This window comes from Carcharhinus amblyrhynchos, chromosome 23, assembly GCF_965287045.1.
Source record: "Carcharhinus amblyrhynchos chromosome 23, sCarAmb.v2.hapA, whole genome shotgun sequence".
Lineage (NCBI taxonomy): Eukaryota > Metazoa > Chordata > Chondrichthyes > Carcharhiniformes > Carcharhinidae > Carcharhinus > Carcharhinus amblyrhynchos.
Window position 1 is genome coordinate 44,264,964 of NC_137346.1, and position 12,020 is coordinate 44,276,983.

The 12,020-nt window shown below is 47.9% G+C and overlaps 1 protein-coding gene across 6 annotated transcripts in view; it reads right to left on the reverse strand.

The window, feature by feature from the left end:
• camkk1a (calcium/calmodulin-dependent protein kinase kinase 1, alpha a) overlaps window positions 1–12,020 on the reverse strand; it is a 166,599-nt gene that overhangs the window by 96,978 nt on the left and 57,601 nt on the right. For 5 of the 6 annotated variants that reach the window (XM_080210626.1, XM_080210628.1, XM_080210625.1 and 2 more), the window contains one exon: window positions 3,334–3,863. In XM_080210626.1, the coding sequence (XP_080066752.1) occupies window positions 3,334–3,777 (444 nt within the window). In that variant the 5' untranslated portion in view covers window positions 3,778–3,863. Of the gene's footprint in view, window positions 1–1,602; window positions 1,652–3,333; window positions 3,864–12,020 lie in introns of those variants that run through there. The other variant, XM_080210631.1, reaches the window with a different exon arrangement.

A 12,020-nucleotide genomic window follows, 5' to 3' on the forward strand; every position in this document is an offset into this window, starting at 1 on the left:
GGATGTAACTGTTACTGGGGGGCGTAACTATAAGGTTCATGGTGGGAGGGATGTCCGAGGTAGATTCTTCACTCAGAGAGTGGTTAGGGTGTGGAATGCACTGCCTGCTGTGATAGTGGAGTCGGACACTTTAGGAACTTTCAAGCGGTTATTGGATAGGCACATGGAGCACACCAGGACGATAGGGAGTGGGATAGCTTGATCTTGGGTTTGGACAAAGCTCAGCACAACATTGAGGGCCGAAGGGCCTGTACTGTGCTGTACTGTTCTATGTTCCATGTTCAAACAAAACACTCGCTTGGCCTCAACTTGAGTACTGGGCTGAATTTTTATTCCAATCCTGTCGCCAGGGTATAATACGGGTTGGGAACCCACGAATTCTAGCAGCCGTGCCCAGATTTTGGAGGAGGTTGATCTCCCGGGAGCCCCATTCAATTAAATCCAGTGACTGGCCGACTGAGTCTGGGGGCTAGTAGGAGGCCATTCAGCACTGGAAGGTCAGCAGCCCCGATGTCGGAGGTGTGGACTGCTGGAGTAGGTATGGAGGCAAGAGGCTACCTTCAGTCCCAGTGTTGGTGGCCACTGGTTAGGCAGGTAAGATCAGCAGGATTAGGGCTTTCGTAGATGGCGGGGGGAGAAACCCAAACACCACCCTCCCATGCCGCATTTCCAACACATCTCCCACCAGGGGCTCCCAAAAGGATTATCGGGCAGCTTAGTAGTATGATCTGCCAAAGCGTCCCTCGGGAAATCTCTATCCCAGTGCTCCAGTTCAACACTGATGTGTTATAACTAGTAGCGATGCACCAAATAACCTTGAGGGATCCTATGATGTGGAGGTGCCAGCGTTGGACTGGGGTAAACACAGTAAGACGTCTCACAACACTTTAGCCTGGTGTTCTGAGACTTCCTAACGTCAGAAAGAAATCCCAGCTTAAAGTCCGACAAGCGGGATTTCTTTCTGTTTTACCCCAGTCCGATGCCGGCATCTCCACATCGGATCCTAAGTCAGCATTGCCCTGTTTGCTTCAGTCTACTCAAAGACTTCATTTTAAGGTATTTCTGCCTATGTAATTATATTTAAAAGCTAGATTGCAGGCGGTTAACTAACACTGCTATCTATTAAAGCTAACACGTAACCACAATTTAAAAGGCATGCCAGGTTAGCTGAAAATTGACCACGTTCCTGAAAAGTACACAGCAAGCAAAGCAAGTTTCGAAGACAACAAAACCTGTTCTCTCTAGAGAGAAACAGACTGTGAAGGACACTCACAATAACCAGATAAGAATTAAAATATAGTTTGGAACCGCGTGTCAAACTAGCAGTTTGTTTTCGAGTTCAGTGTGTCTGAATACAGGGACTGGCTTAGCAACCAGTCTTGAAAATTGCTTTTTCTTTTCGCTTCTGTAATGTTAATTTTGATTTCTGTTCATTTTAAACTCCATACTAGTGCTGTCCTTCTCTATTCAAAGGACACTGCTCTAAGACGAGTGTGGCATTCCTCTCTCCAGTGTTTTAGAAGCAGAGCTATCCTCTATCTCAATTGCACTTGCGGTACACACTAATAAGGACTTTATTCTTCAGAGGCAACAAACACCAACCTGTCTAAAGCAATGAACCTCCACTGGATCTGACCATCTTTAGATGTGCGTGGCTATGCTGCAAAGCGGTGGCACAGTGGTTAGCGTCGCTGTACCAAGGACCCAGGGTTCAATTCGGCCTCGGGTCGCTGTCTGTATGGAGTTTGCACATTCTCCCCGTGTCTGTGTGGGTTTCTTCTGGGTGCTCCAGTTCCCTTCCAAAGATATGTGAGTTAGGTTGATTGGCCACACCAAATTGATCAGGGGGGGCTAGCACAGTTAGGGTTACGGGGATAGAGCCGGGGTGGGACTGTTGTTGGTGCAATTTCCATGGGGCGAATGAGTTCCTTCTACACAGTAACAAAGTTTGTAGCTGAGGATAACTCGGTCGTACATCTTGGCAGGAAACTCTGACATGTAAATTGTTGGTGGACTGGGAGCCAGCACAGCTCAGGAGTGAGAGGGAGTGGGGCTTAGTGTCAGTTGGAGTGCCTTTTTAAAAGATTTACTGAAAAGAGTTAAGATTCGATTTATTTCCATTGCAAAACTTTTCCCACAACCTGGACGTTACATCCTTAACTCCCTCCTCACACAGTCGAACTGATTTTACCTTTAAAATCCAAAGACAGCCATCTGACCCATCTGGGTCCTGGGGTGGCACAGTGCTTAGCACTGCTGCCTCACAGCGCCAGGGACCCAGGTTCAATTCCAGCCTTAGGTCACTGTCTGTGTGGAGTTTGCCCATTCTCAACATTTATAATTCTCCAAATTTGTACCCCTTTATTGCGGAGTCCACGAGATGTAGACAAAAGACGTAGGTAGGAGGAGGATTGGAATGAGGCACTGACTGAGTGTTAAAATGGGCTTGTAAGGGCTGAAGGGCCTGTTTCCTGTGCTGTGTTGTTCTTTGTTCTGCATGGGTTTTCCGGGTTGCCCCGGTTTCCTCCTTGTTGTCCAACGAGGGGCATACATGCGATGGGTCGTACTTGGGCTGCTCTTGGTTGTTCGAGATTGGCCTAGTGCTTCATGTCGTTAGTGTGTGCCGAAACTGGACAAGATACTGGGCAAGACGACAGCTCAGTGACTATCACCGTTTGCTGTGCAGATATGTGGATTTGGGCCAGTGTCTGTGGGAGTTTGCGCATTCTCCCCGTGCTTGCGTGGGTTTTCTCCGGGTGCTCCGGTTTCCTCCCACACCCCAAAGATGTGCTCTTAGGCTGATTGGTGTAACAAATTGTCCCTAAATTAGTCTTCCCTCAATGTGGAATGCCATTAGCATAGATAAGGGTCATGGGTGGAGGGGGGACTGGTAATGTTAAAATGGCGGCGCGGGCTCGTTGGGCCTGTTTCCCAGGCTGTGTTGTTCTTTGTTCACAGTCCAAAGGTGTGCGGGTTAGGTGCACTGGCCATGCTAAATTGCCCTTAGTGTTTCGAGATGCATAGGTCAGAGAGAGATTAGCGGAGTAAGTATGTGAGGGAGTTATGGGAATCGGGCCTGGGTGGGATTGTCGTCGGTGCAGACTCGATGGGCCGAATGGCCTATTCTACATGAGCGGGTTTCTACGATTCCGTTCTATTCTATGAAATGCCTATCAGTATGACCTCCGATCCACAAACAGAGGAAGAACATTCAAAGGATAATATCCTGCCCTGAGAAACTGTACTCTGTTTCACAAAACCCTTAAGTTATTTGTAAAATATTTTACCGTGTCTATTTAACAGGTCTCCTCAAATATTAAACAGAAAGTTCACCTGGGAGTTGACCATGTTGACCCGACTGGACTCAACTGTTGGCCGCCTTGCAGATGGCAACGGCCCCGTTGAATAGGCGCCATAGCTCGGTAGGACGCCACTCGCCGAGACAGAACTGCCCGAGGAACGTTCTTGAAGGGACAGCTTCCTGCTAGAAAGTTTGGGCCTTGAGGCTATTTCCTTTGTCACGCTGCTCACGCCCTTGGAGGTTTTGGGGGAATCTTCACTCACGCCGTTTGTGTGAGTGTCTCCTCCGTCCCGCGGTCGGTCTGTGCCCTTGGCGACGGTGCCCTGGCCTTCCCTTTCCAAATTCCCAAAAGGGGATTCCTCAGAGACCTGCACGGCAGCCACCTGCTGGGCCAGGCGCTCCTGCTGGAGCTCCGCCACTTTATCCATCTCCGGCCGTTCCTCCGCATTGTTTCTGTCTGGACCTGCGCTCGCCATCACCAAATCGGATGGGTGGAGGAAGATTTGGGAGCCACTAATTAATGGTCATGAAGTTTCTTTTGGCGAGAGGATTTCTGTTTGATCTGAAATATAAAGTGTCAATCGTTAGCATCACAAACACAACATGAAGAAATAGACATTTTATAATTAATTCACCACCTTCCAATCCAGAGAACGACCATACAATAACACAGCGTTGGGGAGATCATCTGAAAACAATTATCCAATTAGTCATCCTCTCCTACTCTTCCTCAAAATATTCGCTAAACATTTATCCAGTTAGATTTTGGAAGTTATCACAGAATCTGTTTCTACCAGTCTTCAATCAGTACAGTACCCATCGTGTAGTGGTCCATTTTGGCAGGTCCAATGGGATGAAGGAATACAATCTCAAGGGCAGGAGTCTTAGCAGTGTTGAAGGGCAGAGGGATCTTGGGGTCCGGGTCCACAGGACTCTTAAATCGGCCTCGCAGGTGGAGGATGTGGTCAAGAAGGCGTATGGTGTACTGGCCTTCGTTAATCGAGGGATTGAGTTTAGGAGTTGGGAGATAATGCTGCAACTTTGTAGGACCCTTGTCAGACCCCACTTGGAGTACTGTGCGCTGTTCTGGTCGCCTCACTACAAGAAGGATGTGGAAGCTACTGAGAGGGTGCAGAGGAGATTTACAAGGATGTTGCCTGGATTGGGAGGCATGCCTTATGAGGATAGGTTGAGGGAGCTGGGACTCTTCTCCCTGGAGAGACGAAGGTTGAGAGGCGACCTGATAGAGGTTTATAAAATGTTGAGAGGTATAGATCGGGTGGATTCTCGGAGGCTATTTCCCAGGGCTGAAATGGTCACTATGAGAGGACACAGGTTTAAGGTGCTGGGGAGTAGGTACAGAGGAGATGTCAGGGGTAAGTTTTTCACTCAGAGGGTGGTGAGTGAATGGAATCGGCTGCCGTCGGTGGCAGTAGAGGTGAACTCGCTGGGGTCTTTTAAGAGACTTCTGGATGAGTATATGGGATTTAACGGGATTGAGGGTTACAGATAAGCCTGGTAGGTAGGGATATGATTGGCGCAACTTGTGGGCCGAAGGGCCTGTTTGTGTTCTGTGTTCGTGTTAACAACTTACTGCATTCAAACCAAATTCTTCTAATCATCTTACACTTTTTTGCCAAATAAATTGCATTGTAATCCTTTTTTTTGCCTACTATGCCTTTGTGAATCACTTTGGGATATCACGCAATGCCAAAGAGAATCCCTACCGTTACAAGGAGATTGCACAGACTCTCTGTCAGAGTATTTTATTCAGGCCCTCTCCTGTCGCCAAAACCCCACACAATTTCCATGGCTAATATTTCTATCCACTTTTTTTTTAATTCATTCATGGGATGTCGGTGTCGCTGGCTGCGCCAGCATTTATTGCCCATCCCTAAGACTATTTAAGAGTCAACCTCATTGAATCATCACAGAATCAATCATAGAACCCTACAGTGCAGAAAGAGGCCCTTCGGCCCATCGAGTCTGCACCGAACACAATCCCACCCAGGCCCTACCCCCATATCCCTACATATTATACCCACTAATCCCTCTAACCTACACATCCCTGGACACTAAAGGGGCAATTTCTTAGCACGGCCAATCAACCTAACCCGCACATCTTTGGGCTGTGGGAGGAAACCCACGCAGACACGAGGAGAATGTGCAAACTCCACACAGACAGTGACCCGAGCCGGGAATCGAACCCAGGACCCTGGAGCTGTGAAGCAGCAGTGCTAACCACTGTGCTACCGTGACTCTGGAGGCTAGACTGTGTAAAGAGGCAGATTCCCTTCCCTAAAAGGCATCAGTGAATCAGATGGATTTTTACAACAAATCGGCAATGGTTTAATGGTCATAAGTAGAGTTTTAATTTTTATTCAAATCAAATTTCACTATCTGTTATGGTGGGATTCGAACCTGGGTCTCTGAATTTCTAGTCCAGCGACAATACCACGAGGCCAGTGATACCTCAAGATCTTACACACCTTTGGATATGAAGGGAGAATTTAGCATGGCCAATCCACCGAAACTGCATATATCTGGATTGTGGGAATAAACAGAGCACCCGGGGGAAACTAACGCAGATACAGAAAGAATGTGCAAACAGACAGCTACTCGAATCAGGAATCCAACCGGATTACTGGCACTGTGAGGCAACAGTGCTTCTTGCTGTAAATCAGAGGCATCTCAGAGCCCATTCACTTCAAGATCATGTTCTACCATGAGAAATAAAAATGTAAACGTTGCTTAGATCGGGGAATATATGAATTGTGGAACCTCATCTAGCAGGTTGGCGTGTACACAGTAAGAAGTCTGACAACACCAGGTTCAAGTCCAACCGATTTATTTAATAGTAAACCCACAAGCTTTCGAGGTTTCCCTCTTCGTCAGGTGAATGGAGAGTTCTGGCCTCAGACAGAGCATATAACAGCACAGACAGTTTACAGATTACTGATTAGAATGCGAGTCTTTACAACTAACCTGCTATTCAAGTCTTAAAGAGGACGACAATGTGAGTGGAAGGAGCATTAAGCCCAGGTTAAAGAGATGTGTATTGTCTCCAGACGGTACAGTAAGTGAGGTTTTGCAAACCCAGGCAGCAGGGATCTTGGGTTCATGTCGCACTATCTGTAACCCCCGTGATTTGCCTGGGTTTGCAAAAACCTCACTTACTGTACTGTCTGGAGACAATACACATCTCTTTAACCTGTGCTCAGTGCTACGTTGTTGGCCACTTTAAGACTTGAATAGCAGGTTAGTTGTAAAGATTCGCATTCTAATCAGTAATCTGTAAACTGTCTGCGCTGTTCTATGCTCTGTCTGAGGCCAGAACTCTCCATTCGCCTGACGAAGAGGGAAACCTCGAAAGCTAGTGAGTTTACTATCAAATAAATCGGTTGGACTTGAACCTGGTGTTGTCAGACTTCTTACTGTGTTTACCCCAGTCCAACACCGGTATCTCCACACCACGGTTGGCGTGCAAACAGGGAGCGAAATGGACGGGAGAGGAAACTGGGAGTGAAATCGATCGTGGTGTAAAGCAAGAGGTTGATCGAATCCCGTCAGTTTGCCCCCGAGTTTATTTAAATTCTCTTTCATTCTGCTCGTAAAACTGACCTCCTTCTCTGAAGGACAATCTACGGTACGAGTAAGGCATCACACAGAGAAACATTACCCCAACTCAGCAGAAAGTTCACTAAACAAACATAACTTGCACACTGGAAACTCCTGGGTAAAGTGAGTCATTACTGGGAAGAAAAAGAATCTGAATAACAGAGACAGACGCACTGCTAATGGAACAATGCAGGGGACTCCAGAGGGTTTAATGGGAAAATGAAACGTAGGAACTGAGTAGGAAACTAGAGTAACAAAATGGGTTCTGCTGTGTAAGGTATTAGTGCGTAAATTGTGTTGTAAAGTCTGGGTGAAAAAAAAAGTGAGAATACCTAGCAACAGCGCAACTCCACATAATTACGAGTAATTACATATTATTTAGGGCCTGTATCTTCCTATTGCAATTCCAATCAATGCTGTCAAAGCTACAAGAAATGTGCAACATATTTTCCAAAGCCTTGTACGATATCCCTGGGAAGAGTTGAAGCCAGAAATGGCAAATTATTCTAATTACCCTGGGGGGGGTTAAGGTTTTACTGAGTTAGACTCCAGCCAACAGAATGATTTAATAGACAAGTTTTGTTGGTCGGTGAAACTACTAATCATCCTCCAGCTCCTGACATCTACATTCATTTCAGAAATAGCTTGGTGTAATTAAACACACACACGTTTAAATCGTCTGGGGTTTGGAGAGCAGAACAGCACTCTCTTCCTTGGGATATCTTCACTACCCGCCAGTTTCTAAGCCCCAACTTGGAGGGAGCTTATCAACCAGTTATCTTCAACATATTGACGTGGGCAACAAGTGACTCACAAGGTTTACTAGGCTGATACCGGAGATGAGGGGGTCAGCCTATGAAGAGAGGTTGAATAGACTGGGTCTGTACTCGTTGGAGTTTAGAAGGATGAGGGGGGATCTTATAGAGACGTATAAGATAATGAAGGGGATGGATAGGGTAGAGGTAGAGAGATTCTTCCCGCTTAGAAAGGATAGCAGGACTAGAGGGCACAGCCTCAAGATAAGGGGGGGCAGTTTAGATCGGAGTTGAGGAGGAACTTCTTCACTCAAAGGGTGGTGAGTCTCTGGAATTCTCTGCCCATTGAAGTGGTGGAGGCTGCCTCGCTAAATATATTTAAGTCACGGGTAGATAGGTTTCTGATAGACAAGGGAATTAAGGGAGAAAGCGGGAAAGTGGAACTGATCCACTTCAGATTAGCCACGATCTTATTGAATGGCGGGGCAGGCTCGAAGGGCTAGATGGCCTACTCCTGCTCCTGTTTCTTATGACTCAACTTTTGTTTAATTTGTTCATGGGCATCGCTGGCTGGCCAGCATTTTTTGCCCATCCCTAGTTGCCTGAGGGCGGCTGAGAGTCAACCACATTGCTGTGGCTCTGGAGTCACAGGTAGGCCAGACCAGGTAAAGGAGGCAGATTTCCTTCCCTAAAGGACATTAGTGAACCAGATGGGTTTTTCCAACAATCAACAATGGTTTAAAAGGCCATCAGTAGATTCTCAATTCCAGATCTTTTTATATTGAATTCAAATTCCACCAGCTGATAATAGATGGATAATTCTACGTATAAACATGGTAAAATGTTTCATGATGTTTCGCTGCTATGTTAAGAGGGGTAATAGAAATTCAAGTTGCTATTTTAAGGGCGTTCAAATGGTCAGTGGATATGGATAACATTGGAATAGTTAAGGTTAGAGGGTCATTAGATTGGCTCCACTGGTCGGCGCAACATCGAGGGCCGAAGGGCCTGTACTGCGCTGTAACGTTCTATCTATGTTCTATTGTTCTGAACACATAGCAGTGCAACTCAGTGTGCGACTGTGCGGAGTCTGCACATTCTCCCCGTGTCTGCGTGGGTTTCCTCCGGTTTCCTCCCACACTCTGAATGACGTGCTGGTTAAGGTGCATTGGCCGTGCTAAATTCTCCCTCAGTGTAACCCGAACAGGCGCCGGAGTGTGGCAGCTAGGGGATTCTCGCAGTAACTTCATTAATGTGAGCCTACTTGTGACACTAACAAATAAACCTTAAAAATATTGGTAATGAAAGCACAACTGGTTTTTGTCAACGTAACAAGTGCTGACTTTCCAGCGTTGATGGGCTGAATGTGTTGCTTGTTCTCACTGAAGGCAACACTTTTCTGTAATGTGTTGACAACGCAGGGATTCTGCTTGAAGTGTGGGCTATTTAACGATGATTTGCAGTGTCTCCTCACTCATCCCAGCGCTTTCCATCTGTCAGTTTCCTCTTGCAAGGCAGAGACGTCAAAGTGGGGCCAGTTTTCTGTTCGACGGTTCACAAATCTTTTCACCGAGGGTCAACTAAAGCACGTCTGCTGGTGGGAGTAAAGGAGGGGGTGGGCGGGGGGGGTTGGGGGGGGGGGGGTATTTACCCAGGCCCCACCCTATCCTCACGACCCCGTGCGTTTAGCACGGCCCATCCACCCAACCCGTACATCTTTGGACTGTGGGATGGAACCCACGCAGCGGCCAATGGGGCACAGCAAGATCCCACGACCACCGGGGCAACCCCCCCACCCAAAAAGCCCTTCCCAGCCATTTGACGTGCGGCCTCGGCAGGGAGTGCGGCAGCCGTTTGTTGCACAGCAAGATCCCACAGTCGGCCACCTGACGGTGATGACGACCGCCAAGTAATCTGTCTCTGCGGTGTTGACCGAAGGGTCAACATTGGCCAGGAGACTGGGAATAACCCCCCTGCCCTTCTTCAGCATAACGCTAAGGGGTTTTTTTTTAATGTATATAGCCATGGGAGAGAAGAGGGACGTCGGCAGAGCCTTTGATTCACATCGGATCCAACTGTGGCCCTCCTCCTGTACTGGGGGGAGGTCAAACCCCATTGCATGCTCCAGAATCCTCCAAACACATCCAGAATGATGACGTGCTGAGCTCAAACTTGGCTAAAGCACCCAAAAAAAACCCAGTTAAGGACGAGACGCTTTAAGCAGTGTCTGAAAGGAGAAGAGATCACACCAAGGTGCAGCTCAAGACAGAGTGCTTAACATAAGAACATAAGAAATAGGAGCAGGAGTCGGCCACCTCGCCCTTCGAGCCTGCCCCGCCATTCAATAAGATCATGGCTGATCTGTCGTGGCTCAGTTCCACATTCCCGCCCTCTCCCCATAACCCTTAATCCCCTCTCTTATCAAAAACCCATCAACCCGCGTCTTAAAAATATTTAGCGAGGCAGCCTCCACCACTTCAACGGGCAGAGAATTCCAGAGATTCACCACCCTTTGAGTGAAGAAGTTCCTCCTCAACTCCGTTCTAAACTGCCCCCCCTTTATCTTGAGGCTGTGCCCCCTAGTCCTACTGTCCTTTCTGAGCGGGAAGAGCCTCTCCACCTCTATCCTATCCATCCCATTCATCATCTTATACGTCTCAATGAGATCTCCCCTCATTCTTCTAAACTCTAACGAGTACAAGCCTAGTTTATTCAGCCTCTCCTCATAGCTCAACCCCCTCAACTCCGGCATCAGCCGAGAAAACCTCCTCTGCACTCCCTCCAAGGCCAAAATATCCTTGCCAAAATATCCTCTACAGAGCTTGGGGTCACAGAGAGAGATAGGATGCTGACCTGGATTAAGATGTTGTCTTGGAGAGAAATCTTTCTCGAAAGAGATATGTCATCCAAGGAAGGCAGCCGGAGACTCCAAAACCCGAGAGTTCATCACCTCGGCATATATTTGGTGTGCAACTGGGTTTCCTAAACTGGGGCAGTATGTTAAATGACCAGGGAGGCATAGATTTATGGTAAGGGGCAGTATATTTAGAGGGTGTGGGACACAGTGGTTAGTACTGCTGCCTCACAGCACCAGGGACCTGGGCTCGATTCTCAGCTTGGGTCACTGTGTGTGTGTCAAGTTTGCACGTTCTCCCGCGTCTGCATGTGTGTTTCCTCCAGATGCTCCGGTTTCCACCCAAAGACGTGTGGGTTAGGTGGACTGGCCATGCTAAATTGCCCCGTACTATCAGGGGGACTAGGTAGGGTAAATGCATGCGGTTACGGGGGATAGGGCCTGGATGGGATTGCGGTGGGTGCACACTCGATGGGCTAAATGCCTTCCTCCTGCACTGTAGGGTTCAATGAAAAGCCTCTTCGTCAGAGGATGGTGGGAGTCCGGAACTCACTGTCTAAATGGGCGGTGGAGGCAGACGCCGCTACAACGTTTTTAGATGCGCGCTTGCGATGATGCCAAGGCACACAAGACTCGGGGCCAAGTGCTGGGAAATGGGATGAGAACAGCTGGGTGGTTTGTCTTTGACTGGCGCAGGCACGATGGGCTGAAGGGCCTTTTTCTGTGCTATCCCCTCCCTCTCCCTGTCTATTTCATCACAGTAAAAAGCCTGACAACACCAGGTTTAAGTCCAACCAATTTATTTGATAGTAAACTCACAGCTAACTATCAAATAAACCTGTTGGACTTTAACCTGGTGTTGTCAGACTTCTTACTGTGTTTACCCCAGTCCAACGTCGGCATCTCCACATCATAGAACATAGAAACACTACAGCACAAACAGGCCCTTCGGCCCACAAGTTGCGCTGATCATATCCGTACCTACCAGGCCATAGAACTATCTGTAACTTCCAATCCCATTAAATCCCATGTACTCATCCAGAAGTCTTTTAAAAGACCCCCAGCGAGTTCGCCTCCACCACCGCCGACGGCAGCCGATTCCACTCACTCACCACCCTCTGAGTGAAAAACTTACCCCTGACATCTCCTCTGTACCTGCTCCCCAGCACCTTAAACCTGTGTCCTCTCGTAGCGACCATTTCAGCCCTGGGAAATAGCCTCCGAGAATCCACCCTATCTATACCTCTCAACATTTTATACACCTCTATCAGGTCGCCTCTCAACCTTCGTCTCTCCAGGGAGAAGAGTCCCAGCTCCCTCAACCTATCCTCATAAGGCATGCCTCCCAATCCAGGCAACATCCTTGTAAATCTCCTCTGCACCATCTCAATAGCTTCCACATCATTGCAGTACAAGCAGCCCTGAACAGCTAGTCTGAATGGGAAAGGACTGCACAATGTTAAACACATTGTACTTGAACTCAAGCTGCAGT